This window comes from Sus scrofa, chromosome 2, assembly GCF_000003025.6.
Source record: "Sus scrofa isolate TJ Tabasco breed Duroc chromosome 2, Sscrofa11.1, whole genome shotgun sequence".
NCBI lineage: Eukaryota > Metazoa > Chordata > Mammalia > Artiodactyla > Suidae > Sus > Sus scrofa.
This window is the reverse complement of record NC_010444.4, coordinates 118863688-118883149: the sequence shown is the minus strand read 5'-3', so window position 1 is coordinate 118883149 and position 19462 is coordinate 118863688. Positions and strand designations below refer to the sequence as shown.

At 38.7% G+C, this 19462-nt stretch overlaps 1 protein-coding gene across 5 annotated transcripts in view; it reads right to left on the bottom strand.

The window, feature by feature from the left end:
* The window catches only part of KCNN2 (potassium calcium-activated channel subfamily N member 2), a 442972-nt gene continuing 424360 nt past the window's right edge, over nt 851-19462 (bottom strand). For 3 of the 5 annotated variants that reach the window (XM_021084635.1, XM_021084638.1, XM_021084639.1), the window contains 4 exons: nt 11084-11211; nt 7484-7492; nt 4746-4815; nt 851-1458 (listed from right to left, as the gene is read on the bottom strand). In XM_021084635.1, the coding sequence (XP_020940294.1) occupies nt 1171-1458; nt 4746-4815; nt 7484-7492; nt 11084-11211 (495 nt within the window). In that variant the 3' untranslated portion in view covers nt 851-1170. The remainder of the gene's footprint in view (nt 1459-4745; nt 4816-7483; nt 7493-11083; nt 11212-19462) is intronic. The other 2 variants (XM_021084636.1, XM_021084637.1) reach the window with 1 other exon arrangement.

Sequence of the window (19462 nt, the reverse complement as noted above, 5' to 3'; positions counted from 1 at the left end):
AGATTAGCTCTTCCTAGGAGCTCTAGGAACCACCATGTGAGGAAAGCGACACTGCTATTTTTCTAAATCTGCTGGATTTTTAGAGCAAATTTGGAAAGGGATGTGTTTGCAGTAGTAACTATCCAGCTCCCTTTCCCAGAAACTGATCTTAACTGCCCATGAAACAAGTATGATATAACTTGTGAACTTTACTAGATGCCATTTACTTCCATGTACCAAATGTATAAATACATACCATTTGCTAGGTAGTATGTGACATGTTTGCTAAAACTTATGCTCCTTTATGTTGATTATGCTCCTATATTATTATATTAGGAGCTGTGCAACCACATGTATTTTTGTGAATATGCATGTGTATAATCTAAATACTTAGAGTGCATATGGGCCCCTCATAATAAATACATGGAAAGAGATGAAATAAGTAGTTTGATCTAAAATTCTGCAACATAAGTTTACAGACATGGTGTACTTTGATATTTTCTTCAAGAAATTTTGCTGCTAAGCTGGGAATAAAATCATTCTTAAAAGCATCTGTGCCTCTAGTTTATGTTACAGGCTTTGATGTTACAGCTGTACTTTTCACATAATTTGGAAACAAATTAAATTAGAAATGAGACACTGTAAACTCAAAAAGACTAGTAGTCTGGATGGGTCAAATGGTTGTGATTATAATTTTTCACAAGAGAAAGTCTTAGTGACTAGGGTATGGAGTAATGGAAAGACTTTTTTCATGAGCCAAACTTTTGCAAATAAAAATGATCAAGAGGCATCAGGAGACAATCGGCCTTTCAACTCTGAAAATAATGTGAGAAGTGAACCTGTAGAAATGTCAAGTGACCAAACAAATAAGTGCAGAAATTAACTTTTTTTTATTATATATCATATAATGTAGTAGTAAAGTTTGTTTTAAGTGCATGAATAAAAAGTTAGTGAAATTACAGGAGGAACAATCTATATAGCAATAATAGGTGCATTCCCTGTGCATCTGAAAGAAAAAAAAAAAAAAGAGTTTTCACTCATTTTGGCCTAAAACTTAGTGTTCAGGTTCCCAGGATTCTGACATCAGAACCCGGATAACGCTGATTAGAACCATAGGGGCTTTACAATAAAAGCTAAAATATTGACCATATGATGGCAAAAAGTCTTATTTTGTGATTAACTGATTCTCTTCTAGCTACTCTCTGATGAAGTTGGTGGCGCTGTAGAGGAGGACCGCCGCCTCCTGGATGAGGACCGGGACCGCTCTGCATCGTAGGGGACATGCTTGTCATAGTTCTCCATCTGAGCCTCGAGGAAATCTCGCTGCTGCTGCCTGATGGTCTGGCTTATGAGCCCAGGCAGGGCATGGATGCTGCCAATCAAAGTCTCTAATTTCGTTTCCAGGGTAACAATCCTCTTCTCAAAGTCTTCACTCCTTTCATTTAAGTCAGAAATCATGTCATACATGATGTTCTGGGTCTGGAAAACAAGATTGAGAGACAAAGAAGGAAGGTTTAACTCCACTTGCTACCATTATCTATGGTGGGCCAGGTTTAGGTTCTGAGACAGACTAGCTGATTAAGTTGAGTGGCTGTCAGGTCCAATAGGAAGGATATAGCATGAAACAAGAGTCAATAGGTCTGCAGTTTAGGCAAGCAAGTCTTACAGAGAAGGGTGTCTTGGCACAAGGATGGGGCATAGACCCTGCAATTCAAGAATCAGTCTATTAGTCAGGAGTCCTTCCAGGAAGTGACAAAAATCCAACTCAAACTGGAAGCAAACTATCAACTCTCAGAGCTTGAGGGCTGGTCTCCTTTTGGTGACATGCAATGCAACAAGTGGGGTCGGCTAACCAAACACTTGACCTGGCCAAGTAAATTCAGTGTGTCTGTTCAATGCTAGGATTTAGAGATACCAGATCTCAGGCATTAATTTGATCCAGTTGCAGAAAATGGCATGTGGGTCTTGCTGATGGTATGTCTGAGGATTTTAGGTGGTGGTGGACAGATAGACAAACATGTTTTGATATAATATGTATGTAAGTATTTTAATGGTTGTTAGAAAAGTTAGCATGTTCAATTCATTATTAATGAGGGCAAGGCTGATTTTTAAAAACAAGCTGATTTAAAGAATAATACATAATGGTACAGATGGCATTGGAATGTAGCAGACATTTTGAGGGTGGAATAATAATGAAGTTTAGGACAAACTGACTTGATTAAGTAATTTAACTTAAAGCAATTAAAAATTCCTAAATATCTTTCTGCCTATCCTATGTTCCAAATTATAGGCTCTCCTTTGGGTCAAATAGCATTTTTACACAGCATCACTGAGAATAAAATTTGGGGAAGATGCTAAAGTTACCAATCCGCTTTGTTGGCTATGGCTTAAGCAGACCAAATAGTTTGAAATGTGAAAATGCTTTTGGTGCCTTAGCAACTTCTGCAATTGGTTGTTTTAATCAGAGGGTATTCATAACTCTGACTCCCAGTTATAGTTCCAGAGATTACCAAGGGAGAAGGAAAGAGGTCCTCAGGGCTGATCAGCTCAGAGCCACAGGAGGAGGAGGATGGTCAAGAAGGGAAGGATGGGGGTTCCCATCATGGCACAGAGGAAACGAATCTGACTAGGAACCATGAGGCTGTGGGTTTGATCCCTGGCCTCGCTCAGTAGGTTAAGGATCTGGCGTTGCCATGAGCTGTGGTTGTAGGTCACAGATGCGGCTCAGATCTGGTGTTGCTATGGCTGTGGCTTGGGCTGGCAGCTGTATCTCCAATTGGACCCCTAGCCTAGGAACCTCCATATGCCGCTGAAAAAAAGGGAAAGATGGAGACATTAACCTTAGCCCAGCATAGCCTTTCCCAATTCTCATACTCCTTTGGCTAAGCCTCCCTCCTTCTAGCTTATTTCCCTCTACAATCTCTGTGCCTATCCGGCTTAACAACCTCTTAATGATGATAAATGAAGTGATTAAGGGAGTGGCTCTTCAGGACACCGGCACCTTGTTTGAGTCTGGCCACAAGGACAGAGTGCGTCAACTTTGTTTTTACCACACAGTCTTGAGACAGTATGAGCAACATCCATTCATTCAGAAAAGACTGAATCCTCACGGCATGGGCAGTCCTGCAGTCATAATACTGAGTATAGCAATAAAATAATTAAAAAAAAAAACCAGCACCCTGCCTCATAGATATATAGCTTTACCTCAAGAGTATATCTTCATAGATATATAGCTTTACCTCAAGAGTATATCTATTATATAAAAATATATGTAATATATATACTATATTCTGTAGAGTAAAATGACATATTTTATATTTTTTCAAGTGGTCTGTTTTATTCATAAAAATACCCAATTTAATTTTATCATTTGATCTAGGAGTGATGCAAGAACCTACCCCATCTTTGTTCATGACGTGTCCCAGGGAAATCTGTGTGTGTGTGTGTAAGTACTGAGCACATCTTCAGGCCTCAGGTATGTGGCTGCCCGGCTTCAATGAATGATGTATGCACTCCCTGGGGTAAGTTGTTAAATACTTCACTTATCATCATTTATAAGACAGCAAATATTCATCTTCCACGTATTTGTGTAGTATGTGTTATTAAACACACAGTAGATAGTAGGCTTTACATTAAAGTGGAGGTAATTAAGTGTGTTATATCATGGGGCTAGGACAACTAGGAGTAATTTTTATAGACTATACTGGAGGCTTTTAAAGGACATAGCTGGATATATCAAACAAATAGTAGAACATCCAGGTTCAACTGAGAATAGCCTCTTTTAATGCGCTTGTGTTAAACACTTAAACGCTCTTCTAATGCCTCTTTAGAATTAATGCTGGAAAAGGCCATGTCATTCTTGACAAATATTCATATTTTGAAAGTGGAGTTTACTTGAGAGCAACAAACGAAAATAAAGCAGATAAAACACATAAATGTGATAGAATCGGGGACTCTTAATATACTTTTAGAAAAAGCGGCATGACTTAAATAATGGAGAAAGAACCATAAGTTATAAAAAGTGATTGCTTTTTTTGGAAAGACAACTCTCATTTTAAGATATAATTTATTGTACTTAAAACAGTTCAACTTGATATTCTTCGAAGTTTGTGCAAAAAATATAAAAAAAAGTAATTTTAATGGATGGGTCCTATTTAGCCTATTTAGTAAAAACCCAGGATGTGGTTCTGCTCTCTTAGGCGTGAGGCTGAACTACATACACAAATCCACTTAGGTATTGCTTCATAATCCACTTAGGTTTCTTATTGAACTTTCAAATCACCACAAGTAGGAAAGCTTTTACAACAAACTTGAACAATGTATGCAGGGCAAGAACGTATTAAGTAAGAGTTTTGGAAAAATTCTTATAAGCAAGGCCATCTGTCATCATGGCTCATTGGTTTGATTTGTTAAATAAGTTTAGAGGAGTTCCCATAATGGTTCAGCAGAAACAAACCCAGCTAGCATCCATGAGGACGTAGTTCAATCCCTGGTCTCTCTCAATGGGTTAAGGATCCAGCATTGGTGTGAGCTTGGTGTAGGTGGCAGATGAGGCTCAGATCCTCCATTGCTGTGGCTGCAGTGTACGCTGGCAGCTTACAGCTCTGATTTGACTCCTAGCCTGGGAAATTCCATCTGCCACAGATGTAGCCCTAAAATGGGGAAAAAAAAAAAAGTTTGGGAGGCCTCCTCCTGAGCATTAGTGGTTTGTGTGCAGTGCTTAGTTCCACCAGAGGCAATCGCAAGGCTTGCGACCCCAAACTTACCTTTGCCAGGTCCACCAAGGTATTTGCTTGGTCATTCAGTTTCCTCTGCTCCATTTTTACACTTCTTAATCTAAAAGACAGAATCTGAAGTCAGAAGGGTTCCTTCTTTTTCTATGACTATCATAAGCCTTCCAAAGAGCATGCACAAAATTGACAAGAGCAAATAACTGCATGGATAATGCCTTGAATATTTGGGGGTAAAGTCCAAACTGGTTATGTTTCTGGTACAATGAGAAGCATGCTTCCCCAACACCGCAAAAAGGAAGGGAGAGAGAGAGAAACAGATGAGGTGTCCTTAGGACAACTATTTACCAGGGAGTTAACGTTGAATTGAAAAAGGCTCATAAGGATTTAACCATATGAGAAAAGCCAAAACATTCCTTAAAGCCCCAGTATCATGACAAATAGACATAGGAAGAAATATGCAAAGCAACTAGACTTTCATCAATGCTGGAGCAGTGAGCACCTTCCTATGCCTACGTGACTAGATACAGGTGTTAGCCCTGTTTAGTCTGAAATGGATTGGGTTAGGTATTTGAACCTGATGGAACACAGTGATAAGTGAGATTCTCATTTGCAAAAATAAAACTTTTATTCGACCAGCAGCAAGATAACTCAAAACACATCCTCTTATTCTTCATTGCATTTGACATTACTTTTACCTTCAACTGCCACTGAATGGGAAGGGAAGCCAGACCATCTCCTTGGCAAAATTTCCCTTAATTTTTATTGTAGAGAAAAGTCACAGGGCAATTAAAGTCTGACAGATGGGATCTCTACTTGTAAAGTTACTTTTAGAAACTTTTACATATCATGTGTATATCTGATTGACAGTCAAGAAGCCACTGTTTTTTTTTTTTATTATGAATGAGTACTTACTATTGCTTATTTTCAGTAAAATTGTAAGAAATATTTATTCAGTCCTTGCTATGTACCAAGAAATTAGTATTTTTTTTCCAACACAAGAAAAGTGGTTTATTGTCCTTTAAGCCAACAAGTCAAAGCCATGCTCCAAAACAGAAGCAGGTCTCTCTGAGCTACTTTGTGAAAAATCCGTGCTAACCTTATTAGATGATGAATTGTTTTACAAAGGCTAGTTTTAATGTTGGAGAGAGTACTCTTGATTATTTCCCAACTTAAATAAAAGGTACTTAGCTAGAAGGGATACAAAATTCACAGGGCAAGATTTTACTGCCAGGGAGATTTTTGTAACACATGTTCCCGATGCTCAGTGATTTTTTTTTTCTGAAATGTGGATCTCCAATATGTCACCAAATCTGCTCCACACGGAAGAGACCGTTCCTCCTGCCAGCAAGAGTTGAACTGACACCTGCTTACAACACGATCTTTAACAATCTGAAACAGTTTAAGGTTAGAACTTGTGATTGTGAGTATGTGTTTCTCTATTAGAAGACTTGGAACTAAGTTCACGGGCTCCTTTTTATGCCGTTATGGAGAAGGAATATGTTTTCATCTAAAAGAAATTTACAAACATACATTTAAATCTAATATGTTGCTGAGAAATGTTTCTCTAAGCACTTATAAGGGTTACACTTTTTGATGTGTGCCTTTGAAAAACAACTCCCCACCCACCCAAGCAAACCAACTTTAAACATGTGTGGGTGATCGTAGAGAAAAGTACTAGAGAGAATAATGATGTCAGAGATGGATTCAGTCCTCCTTGGCCCTAATGTGACCTTCAGTTTCCTCATGTACAAAAAGAAGAGGGTGAGATTAGGCCATTATTTCTGGGGTGCTGGGTTTATACCAGTGGAGTATTTGTAGATGACTCAGTGATACTCAAACAAGACATTAAATAATACTAAAATAGAGTTATTCTCTTTAATTCTCTCCCATTATAAGAAAAATGTCTCAGGCTAGTCCGATCCTGTTTTTATCCATGCACACCTGCTTGCCCCCTGTTTTTAAAAAAGAGGGAGCAGGGTCTCAGCTCAGAGCTTTCTGCAGGTGACAGTGTGTGGCTAGAATTCACTGTCATTGTTTCAATTATCAGCCCATGTTACCTTTACCTCTCAGTGAGGGGGTGTTATGTATTTTTAATTCACTGATGACAGGGATGTATATCAAGCTTTCTTTTCAAATTTAATTAATAGTATAGTTGGCATATGAATGACTGAAGTGTGGGGATACCAGATTGGAAGCCTCCCGGAACTTGTGAGGGCAGAAAAAGAAGTCCTGAGCTCTGCAAGCCCAGTGGAAGGGCTGGTGCTGTTCCTTTCATGTGGTGGTACTTCCTCTTTGAAACAACGAAGCCTAATTTACTTCTTTTGGATTGCCGCTATTATGCTTCTGACAGTAGAATTTTGCCCATTTTATTTTCCACTTATCTGGAAAGCTGACATAGAGAAGCCCTATTTGATTGGAATACCTTCAGCTCCTCGAACTTAAATCATCTTGCCTTGTTGCTGCTCAGATTGCCTGTCCAGTAGGAGAACTGGTAGAAAAAAGCCTACTTAAGCTGCAGCTGCCAGAATAAAAGGTAACATGCAGATGTGTATTTTACTTCCCCGCCTCCCCCGCAACAAAAGAAGAATAAGAAACGTATGTTGATTTCTTCCTTGTGAACTTCACTTATCACAGGAAAATATCATGATTTTGGATCACATTTCCATAGCAGCAATCAGACTACTAAAATTCACAAATAAAGGATCTGCTTGGGTGCATGCAGCCGGTAGAAAATTCTGCGAATGTTGAAAGGAGCAGCTCACACAACTTACTTCCGAGCTCTATTTTCATTTTGTTGAAATAAAAAGACAAAACAAAAGAAAAGAAACTGTAAAATATTCTGGAACAAAATAACACAGAGTGGCGTTCAGTTGTGCACAGGGGGCTCGATTCATTAGCTTGAAGATCCTGTTAAGATTCTGCAGGATTTTGGCATCTTGATCAGAGAGAAATGCTATTCCATTGTTATCCTTCTGCATTGCTACTATGCTTCCCCATCCGAAAGCACACGGCTTCCTCCAGAACTAGAGTTTGGAAGGAAGAACTTTAGGATAAAGTCATCTTGGCCTCTTGGATATACAATGTTCCAGTAAACAAAAGGAGACATTTTTGTCTAGTATGAAGAGGATATATAGTTAAAAGGATAATATTCCTGATAGTAGGATTATAATTTGGGGGGGGGAGTACATCTTTTCCAAGTTGGGGCTGGTTTTCTAAAAGGTAGGTAATTTAACCCTCTCTGTTATAGAAATTATGTTGACTGGGTTTCTTGGTTCTGAGACAAGTTCATGTTTGTTGATGGGTCTCTAATTGAGACTGATGAAGGAGAAACTTTAAAGGTAAAGTTGATACCAGAAAAAGTGGGAGAGGTTTTGGAAACAGAATGCTTCATGGCACTAAGTGATGATTCCCGGAGGCAGATGCATTCCTGAAAAGAGGACACAAGCCTGGAGAGGTAGGCATCCATTGGAGACTAGAAAGGCCATGTGTCCCGGAGAGAGGCTACGAGGCTTGGAAAAGAAAAGGAGAGTTGACATAGAGGAGGCCAGTAGAAGGGGGGAGAGCTACTGAAAAAGCTCTCAGGACACATCAGAGGAGAGGAGAGGCCAGGAGAGCTCTATCAAATGCATTTGTACATTTTTCCTCAACTGGCAAGGAAGGTCTGATTTCACTGGAAGACAAGGCTGATGGTCTCACTGCACCTGAACCGTGGGTGTTGAAGGCCTTGCCCTGAGGAATCGAGCCCTATGTGCTTTCTTGTATGGCTTTACTAAGTTCAAATGAAAGATAATTATGCATATTCAGAATAATGTAGCCACACCCAGCCCAAATACTTTACACAAAGTATAAGTACCCTCCCCCCTCAAAGAAAACCCAGTAGCCCCGAAACTAAGGTGTAAAACAATTTGGAACATTTTTGGGTTGCTCATAGCTCATCTGCTTAGAAGCACACATGGCTACAGAAGAAACAGAATGAGAAATGTTTGAAAGAAGCAGAAGAAGCACGAGTTTCCTCTGTATTCTACCCCAAAGCAACATGCGAAAGAGCCCTGTATTCTACACTGTGAAACCCTTCAGATCAGGTCAGCACGCCTTGCAGCAAATACGCCCACAGCTTTTAGGACAGTTTTTACCCCTAGATTCCCCAAAGACTTTTTTTCTAACATTTTATCATAAAACTTTTCAAGCCTATAGCAAAGTTGAAAAAATTTTGACGCTGTCCCCCAAGCTCTTGACTGTGAATGTATTCTGAACTTAAAAGTTCAATGACAATGTAAATATATGCCTACCCACCATTTACTCCTGGCTACAGACTTATATAAGAAAAATTGTCAAAGCATTTTTTATTTTGTTGTACGAAAAATTAGCAACAGTATCAAAGGCAAGTCACATTTCATTACATATCGAGTAGGTAAGTTACACTAACAGCAAGGGACACAAATACAGTCCCAGAGGAAATGGGGTGTGTGGTTGCACAACTCAAAGACCGATCTACTCGCCCACCTCCATGTCATCTCACCCACTTTCCACCCTGGGACAGCACATCTTCTCAGACCCACAAAGGTAAGTTTTCTTTTAATTGATCTGAACAATATAGGTTACTATCAAAACATTCAAAGTACACAGGATGATTTCTCCGCAGCATACCCCATGTCCCTCTGGCATGAATTTTGGGTTACTGTGTTGTATTGTTTGAGGGGTGCTGCAGTGACCACCACTGTACCAGGAAAGCTGGGCCAGCTGACCCTTGAGTGAGTGGTGAATGCTTAGCATCTCTCAGGAGATTCACTCTCGTAGGTCTAAATGTCAAGTGATCAAGCATATGGAGGCAAGTGGTCCTAGTGGTGGTCCCTGGTTAAAAGTAGCTCTGAGCTCCAGGGAGAGAGTCCCACTTGTGAGCCACACCCACTTGCAACGTTCCTCTCTGTGTTTTTCCATTTTATGCTTTCCCAGATTTTGAAAGAGTATTATCTTTAAAAACTCTTGTCCTTACTTTGGAGAAAATGCACAGTTTTTTTGTCAAGTCACAGAGCTAAAGGAGAAATGATGTCACTTTGGTGTTGGTGGTATCAAGACAAAGAGCATGGATGAATAGCTCAGAGTAGCAATGAAGACCAGCTACTCTACCCTATGTGCATTGTCTCATTCCATGTTAGAGCTCAGAGTACTTGGATTTTATCTGCACTAATTAAGGCAGCAATTTCCATCAAGTACATATGTGTCCATAAGTATAGACATATTCCCCATTTTCAGTGATACCTATTGAAAAAGGGCAGTGGATGGGCAAGTGAAAAAGGGCAGTGGATGGGCAGTGGATGGGCAGTAGATGATGAATGCTTGGTGATTTCCCACAGAATGTTAGTGTAATATACCTATCAGTTACCTAAATATGTAAATTTAAAACTTCAGCCTCAAGAGCTTCCTGACTGCTGTGCTAATTAGCTCTGAGAAGACACATCTTAGTCTTTAATCAGGATACCTGGTATTGACCCACCTTTCCATGATTATGCTGGTAGGCTGCGTTGAGAAAAGCCACTTTTCTGACCCACACATGTGATGTATCTGCCCTTCCCCATATGCAAATGACATGAAGAGCAAGCCTGCAGGACATCATAACTGACACCCACATGATGTACTTACGGTAAGGATGCTGCCAGCCTGGGGGAGAAAGACCTGGTGCTTTCAAATTATCATTGCAACTTACTAGATAGAGATTTATGCTTTAAAAGTCCATGATGGTTATATGGCATAACAATAAAATATCATGAAGTACTTAAATTGAAAAATGGTGGCCTGGATAAAGTCAAAATAATGAAAAAACGAGTACAAGCCCTCTAGAAACTCTAAAATCTAAAAATGAACGTGTAGCGTATAGAAAACTTCCCAAATCTTCATTAAAAATTAAGTTAGAAACTCAAGTATTAAATCGATTGTATGTACTACCGTCATATAAGGATGCTCGGCTGCATATTAAAAAAATCCAGGTAGAGCATAAAATGTTAAATTTCTTTCAAGATTTTGCAGTAGATACAAACTAAACACCTTAGAGCAAACTATATGAATGAATAAATTAAGAAACAGAATTTTAACTGAAATTATTGCTTCCATCTGAAAAAAAAGAAACTGACTAAACATTTTAATAATATATTACATAGCTATTCTCCCAATAATAAATGATTTTTAATTGTAAAAGGAACTGACAATTTTTCTCAGTATTTCATTTAGGGAATTATTAAAATGCAAAATAATGTCTTCTGGGAACCAACATGATATGCTTTCTTTTTCCTTCCCTCATGAAAGAAGAATAACCAGGTGCAAGAATTAAAACCCAGAGCTGCACATGCAGGATGACAGTAAAGAATGGTACTTACTGATGAATAGCTTGTAAGAATTTCCGTTGATGTTTTCTGACTTTTGCATGATCTATCTTTTTCACTAGCTTTGTATTTTTGTAAATTAGCCATGTTTCCCTGAGTACATTGGCAGCTGCATTTTTCACCTGTTAAGAAAACAAACACAGCAGCTGATAAATTCCAGAGCAGAAGCCTTTGCAACTTGCCTGGGGATCATACTCTTCACCCCAATGATCATGGTGAGTAAGCTCTAGTTCTGTTCAGTAACTATTTCTCAAACATTTTTTTTTTCCTTGAATCTGTTCCTTTTAAAAAGTACCTATATCTGTCTGGGAACAGAATATTTCCATGTTTTGAAATGCACACGTGAAAAACAAGACAAGAGGAATACACCAAGATTTTAACGAAAATAAAACAATAAAACCACTGTAGACTGATACGAACTCTTGTTACCCGTGAGACAATGTGTGATTATATCCTGTAGCCTTTTAGATCCCTTAGGGCAATAGTGTTTCCTATGATTCTGTAGAATTATGCATTTGTATAAGAGACTTTTCCATTATGTTTTTGCCTGAAGATTCTCTTTGAACCATACTCTCAAGGTATTACCTTGTTTTTGCCATTATGTTTGTATGTGTGTATAAAGCATAGATATAATTTCAAAAAAAAAGAAATATTAAGAGCTTCTATCTCTTTTGGGGCTAACTTCTATTCTTCCCCATGAGAAGCCTTCATTCAACCACATTTTTTTTTAACGAAGAGGTACATCTTTCTTCACTTTGTATTACACTTGTTCTCTCCACATTCTTCATTTCCCTGGAGAAAGGCAAAATGCCAGAAGGCCAAGGTTAATCTTGTCCTTTGCAAGTTTGCTTGGCATTTCTGGCTGAGCTCTAGAGGAAGGGCATGTTTCCACCGCTGACTGTACAAGGAGACCCAGTCGCCCAGCCTCCCAGAGTGACTTAGCAAACTGCATGCTTGTTAGCTCACTTTAATCATCTGACGAAGAGTCTGTGTTGTCACGATTCTGTTGGTGATGTAGATACATTGCATTTCACATGGGACAAAGCTAAAGGATGAAAGCATTATGATAACACTGCCAAGACCTGCTTCAGCTGATGGAAGGTGTGACTACTTCCTAGTGATATTCTATCACTTGCTTTCTTGATTGAAGTCTTCAAAAATCCCTGGAAGTTGGTAAAGCCTCTTCCTTGGTGACATGACCCAGACCTTTCACTTTGTGCTCAATGTTGGTTACTTATTCTGAGAAGCTGGTCCATTTAACTCTTCCAAGTGATGGATAAAAGGTGTTTCACAAGGAGAGCTGCAGGCTAATGGGGGGCTAGTTGGAGGAAGACAACTTTTTAAAGAAAGGCAGTGTGGTGGGAAGACAGACAATGAACTGGGCTTCGGAAAGGGCTTCTAAATTCTTGATTTTGGACTAACCAAGTCAGGTCAAGGAGACAAGCTCATTTTGTAGGACTTTAGTTTTGTAGGACTTTAGTTTTCTCTAATGTAAGAAGGTTGGAGAGAATTATGGTTTAAGTCCTTTATAGCACTTCAATTTACAATAAGGAAGAATATTAGAATTTACCCAAACTATGGTCCAAGTATGTATGTATGTATGTATATATGTATCTATCTATCTATATATATATATTTTTTTTTACTTTAGCAGAGAAAGCATTAGCATTAGGTTAAGCATTCCTGATGGTGAATCTTTTCCATGGTGCTGAAACATTTTCTTTTTGAGTGAAATTATATTGCTAGAACCCATTTTAAGGAAGTGACTCCTTCCTTAAGACTGCTTTTTAGTGGTGACTTTTCTGGATAGTCATTAGACTCTGGATGGAGAACATTCTCAAACCAACAGAAAATGTCTGCAACGTGGGACGCTGAGAAACTTTATTGCATGTAAGTAACATGCCACCATCCACAGTAAAGTTAAAAGGTGTTCCAGTTAATTCTTGGCTCTTTATTCTTGTGGAAACACAGTTCTCTTCCTTGCAGAGGAAGACTCCTCTTCAAAGGTAAGGAATTGGATGCAATGTAAGGTGGTGAGATTTGAGGACCTTGCTTTTAAAGAGAGGAGTGGGAAGTGACTGGCCAGCACTACCTGGAATGGGGACAGATCCTTCCCTGCTAGCAAGGAGAGGGGCTGGTTGCTGGAAATCTCAGCACTGAGAAGACCGGTTTGGGCCCTGGCAGATCTTTCCTCCCTAGTTTTATCACTCCAAGACACGGAGGAAGAACCTAGAAACACAGACTGGCGAGATAGCTAGAAAAGTAGGTTAGAAGTGGTAGGACAAGAACACAGCAGTTGAATATAGCAGTGTTTGGAACAGAATACAGCAACTGACTTTGGTTCGGATTCTCATAGACAAAGAACAAACAAATTGAAGACAAAGAATATTTTCAGCATGGTGGGGGAATGCTGGATGGGATTTGTGAACCTGAATTTCAGAATTCAGTGGGATGGACAATGCTCCCCTCCCCCCCACGAGATCTTACATTGCAGGATTTCAATTCATTCAACACTTCTGTCACTTCTTGACAGGCTGAAAATGAAAAGTGATTCCTCATTTGAAAATGAAATCTCTACAGCTGCTTTTAAAAACTGTGAAATATAGGCATTTATGGTGAAACATCCCCTTTCTAACTCCCTTTCAAACACAGGAATAAATCTCTTAAAGCAGCATATTTAACTACTCCTTTTCAATATAGCAGCCAGCAAAACAATATATCCAAGGGGAGAAAAATTTATCCTCCATTAATAATAGTTTTTTTCCAGGTTCTCCATAGGATTGAAAGGGAACAGAAGATAGGAAGCAGGGTGGAAACACCTCAGTGTTTGACAGGTTTGAAGGATGAAGATTGGGGGCAAAAGGGATATTCAAACTTATAGGAAAATGTGGAGAAAGAGGTAGGTCTATGCATTTCTGATCATGTGATGAAAGTTTACTCAGTTAAGAACTCTGCCTACAGTCATGTAATGCTGTAACCCTGGAGGCCTCTGCTCCCCTCTCCAGGGCATTTACAAACTCTGAGAGGTCATGCCACTAAATCACTGTGTCTCCCTAGATCAATGCTTTGGGCATAAGCTGGTACTAAATAACTGTCTATGATGTTAAATTTGGCACCACAGTACATATAATTTGCATCATAAAACCTTTTAATCATGAACCCTAGATGCATATTTATCAACCAAAGGACCCTCCTGATAAGAAGGTTAAAGACATTCAAAGATGAGACCAAGGGTCTAAATGGGTCAGTGCATTTCCACTTACTGAGTCGCTACACCTGCTAGACATCATGAGATTTGGGATGAGGGATTCACAGATATCCCTCAAAAACTTGCTGTAACAATTCTACTGACAATTTCCTATACTTCAAAAAATAAGGCAGGCAAGTAAAATGGGGGGGGGATGGGTCCTTTTCCTAACTGGAACCTTCCCTTCCTCCATCTCTTCCACTGGTACACACACTCACACAGGGGAAAAGGAAAAGAAGAATATTTGTTAGTGCCTAACTCTAATCAAAATCTTAGAAAAGTTTTGAAAGGCATATTAACAATTAGATATTTTAGTAATAATTTGAGAAACAAAGACTGCATAAGCAGTTCATACTATTTAAAGTAGTAATAGTCACCAGATGCCTTCAACCCACTTTCATAGGTAAAAGAACATAGAATATGTTGTGACTCATAAGTGATTATGACATACTAAAGCCCTACATAGTAAGGTAAAATATACTTTCAAATAAAATAATACTTTATACATCACAAAAGCACTTAAAGCTATTTGACTTTTAACTGAATTATTTGCTTTGTTCAACCCTATAGGACACATGTAAGAGGCTACTTTGTTTATAGATTTCTTTTGCTTTTTACTACTTTTGTTTTCAACTTATATTTGTCTTTTTCTCCCTCTTGCTGTCCTTTGAGAGGCTTCATTTAGTGCAATACATTTTTTCCCAAGTTTAAGGGGAAGGAAGAGCATCTCTGACTGAAGAAGCTGGAGAGATTTATGCCTCTCATTCTGATAATTATGGTAGAATGTTGCCCCATATGCTGTGGGCAATGCCTCTAAGATGCCCGGGACAAAGACAAGGTTTGCAAGCCTGTGCGGCTGAGTGGCCACCCTCTGCTCTCAGTACCCCTACAGCAGTGAGGATGAATGTGCTCATGTTTCTCACCAGCCCTGTTCTCCTTTAGACCAGGTACGTAGGGCGGGGTGATCGGAACAGGGCAAGGCCAAAGGCTCCATGCATTTATGCTGTAACCTATTGGGATACACAGCCAAGCATGATGTAAAAACTACACACAATCAAGCCTCTAGGATTTGTTTGTTTATTAAGATATAATAAGCAAGAAACAAAATTGTATGACTACATAATAGTGTTCTTATTCTGGATCTTATTGAGAATTCTTAACAGGATTGGAAACACCCACAGTGGGCTTTAATATGTATAATTATCCTTCATGGTCCACCTAGCAACTTTAAAAATTATGTCTGGCTTCTCAGAATTGCTTGTTTTCAAGTTTCTTTTCAAAATGAAAGCAGCCAGAGGGCCAAACTCCAAGACTGCCTCTTGGTTCAGACCTGAATCGATAGTACTAATACTGTATTTGCAAAAGTTTTAGCATGGTAAGCCCATTGTCTCCATAAGGTGATATGCTACAAATCTTTAAATACCTGGCCCTGTCTTACTAACCCACTGAAAAGTTATTGCTAATATGCTTTTGCTTTGAAATCATTAGATTATTTTAGGTACATGGACCTATTGGCCATTTTTGAATTTCAGCGTGTCATGTAAACTCTTGGAATTATATCAGACAATCCTTCATTAAGGCCAGTTCCCAGTGAACTGTGTGTTTGCTTTCAACCGTGGTATTTTGTGCAGTTAATGTACTACAGAGAAATGATTTATGTGTAAAATTGTTCCTCCAAATTTGTACCTGGTGCCTGAATTTTCGTGGAAATTGTTCAATTCAGTGAAAATACACAATGGAAGGTTGGAATGTTACATTTCTTCCAGGGGGGAAAAATCTATCTTTTCACATTCATATGCATTTTCTTTAGAGTCACATTCGGATTTCAGAATGTTTGTGATCATAACCCCTGTTGACCATTAGAATTTTGATGTAGGGAGTTCCCGTCGTGGTGCAGTGGTTAACGAATCCGAATAGGAACTATGAGGTTGCCGGTTCGGTCCCTGCCCTTGCTCAGTGGGTTAACGATCTGGCGTTGCCGTGAGCTGTGGTGTAGGTCGCAGACGCGGCTCGGATCCCGCGTTGCTGTGGCTGTGGCGTAGGCCGCTGGCTATAGCTCCAATTGGACCCCTAGCCTGGGAACTCCATGTGCCGTGGGAGCGGCCCAAGAAATAGCAAAAAGACAAAAAAAAAAAAAAAAAAAAGAATTTTGATGTAGTATTTAGGGGACAGTTGTATTCTTCTCTAGCAATAAACCACACCTGTGAACTTGTATTTTTAATCTGTCATCTTAGTATCTATGTATGGCTTTTTGGTCCTTGTTTACTCTTGGTTATTCTTCTGGAAATAAATCATAAATGATCATTCAGTATTTTAGATTTTTCATTTAAAAACTTAAAATTATAAATGGGTCCACTTAAAAATTCCATAAATAACCAAGAATCAATTCCAAGTAAATGACACTCATTAATTGATAAGTTCGTATAAAATAATGCAGAGAGTACCATAAAAGGCTATTATTTTCATATATTGTATCGTGTATAATAATAGAATGGGTGTCATAAATAGAGTCAAATTTATGTTTGACTCTAATGCCATTTTAACATTTGTTCTTGTCCTTAGTGACATTTTGCCTGTAAAAATAGATCTGCCAGCAAGCTGGCTCAAGTGTCTTTCGCAGACCGACGTGAGGCTCTGGTCACAAGAAACACTGCAAAGTAGGTATACTTTGAAGAAATAATAGCGAACAGAATGATTAAATCATAAGCATTATGGAGAATGTGAATTTTGAAATAGAACAGTACTTCTTACTGAAAAAGATTTCTACACTCTGACTCATAATTTAACATTACCTATAGGGAGTTGACCAAATATACAGCAGAACTAGGAACAGAAAAGCAGTAATATCAGAAAATGTGGTCATTTGGGGAAAATGAATCCTATTCATAAAAACTAAAGGAAGGTCATCTAGATCCATGGATCTAGATCCTGAATCTGTATTTCCCATGAGCAAGGGCACAAGGGCATTTATCTGCCAAGAAGGAAGAAAAATAGAACCTTCACCTGATTTGCTGAAGGAAGAGCATGATAAAAGCTTAAAATTTTCTGAGTCCTGGAATATAGCAGTTAACTCAGAATTCTGTCTATATTTGGTACACTGTATATTTTTGTTAAATGAATATGTTATTCCCAGGAAGAAGGAGATGACAATAGATTCAGGATGCTCCAAGGATATGTTAAGAGGGTTAGTCCTGGTCTCCAAATCCTTGGGGAATAATAAGCTAAGCAGTTGTTCTCACTGTGGGTGGTTCGGTCCCTTTAGGAAACATGTGGCAATGTCTAGAGCAATTTTTTTTTTCCCCCCGCAAATAGAGGGAAGCGCTACTGGCATCTAGCATTTAGTGACTGGAGGCCAAGGATGCTCATGAACATTCCACAATGCAAAGGAACAGACTGCACAGAAAATCCAGCTCAAAAGGTCAATCGTTCCCAAGGTGAGAGACCCTCCACTAAAGTATAAAATCAACCTGGAGTGTCTCCTAAATGAAACTGGGAGACTTCTGTGATTCCTATATAAATTCTCATCAAAGGCAGGATATAGCAGTGTTAAACTGTAGATTCTTAAATCAAAGCACCTACCTTTTCTGACTCTTAAAATGTTTCAATAATAAGGATATGGAATATCAAACATTCCAAAGCAAACATAAAGAAATTACTTATTTCCTTCTCAAAACAAAACTAAATACTTGCTAATGAAAACATGGGGAAATGTGCCTAAACATGCTATTACGGTTTCTTAAATTTTGATTATTTAGATTCTGTCATAGTGGTTTTTTTTTTTTTGGTATTTTTTTAAACTATGAAAAGATTTACATGCACATATCTGGACTCTATGGTGTTTTAAGGTATTTTCCCTGCATAATATCTTAAGTATAACATTAAGTATGACATTAACTTAATTCCTGTGAAAATTATAATGTACAATATTTTTTTTTTTTGGCTTTTTAGGGCTGCACCTGTGGCATATGGAGGGTGTCAGGATAGGGCTGAATTGGAGCTACAGTTAACAGCCTACACCACAGCCATAGCAATGCAAGATCCGAGCCTCATCTGTGACCTACACCACAGCTCCCAGCAATGCCGAATCCCCAAACCAATGAGGGAGATCAGGGATCAAACCCGCATCCTCATGGATACTTGTTGGTTTCGTTTCCTCTGTGCCACAATGAGAACTCCTGTAATGTACAATCTTGATGATAAAACTATTTGGGTTATACGAGGAACTTTAGGGAAGGGTTCTTTTGATATTGTACAACTTCTGATCCTTAAACACAAATTGTACAGTATAGAACTCATCCAATCAAGCACACAATGAGAATATACAAAACACACATGACAATTTTGGATTAGAGGTAGACTAATAATCTACTGGGTATCTTTGCAAGTGAGAAGAACCCCAGTCCTCCACTCTCCATATGCATTTCTGTAACATTTAGTAATGTTTATGATTTGGAGAATAAATTTAGAGAGAACGATACAACGGAAGATATTCCAGAATGGTAAATCCAGGCCAAAAGCATGGTGGAAACTGAGTGTCTCTGTCCTCTAGAACACACGTGGACCTACTATCGTCAATGAAGTCTCACAACAGTGTCTGATAGGTAAGACATAAAAATGAGCAAGATCACTGGGACTCACATTTCCATTTCATAAATGTTGTCCATATAAGCAAATGTGTGCATTGAGATGACTGATGATTAGGAGGTATTCTAACTCAAACATAGTTTTAGTTGTCTGTATAAAAGTTATCAAGAGTGAGTAAAAACACTAAAATCAGAAATATGCTTGACATATTTGATGGGCAAAGTTACCAAATGACAATGTATTTTGTTATTTCAGTGACACCTCCATTGGGTCCCACCACCTTGGGGAGTGGTTATATAGCAAGATGACCCTGCTGTAATTTTTAGTTATTTTTGACCTTGTTATTTTGGTATCTCAAGCGATGATGAAGAGCGGCTAAAAATGTAGTGTGACAGAAAGTCTTTTTCTTTCTAGATGGCTTTCTCCCATGATGCAAAGACTTGGGGCAAGTTACCTACCTTTTGTGTTTTGGCATCCACCTCTGTAAAATGGGTAGATTTTTTTCCCTCATAAAGTTATAAGGCTGCATTGTGTTTACACAG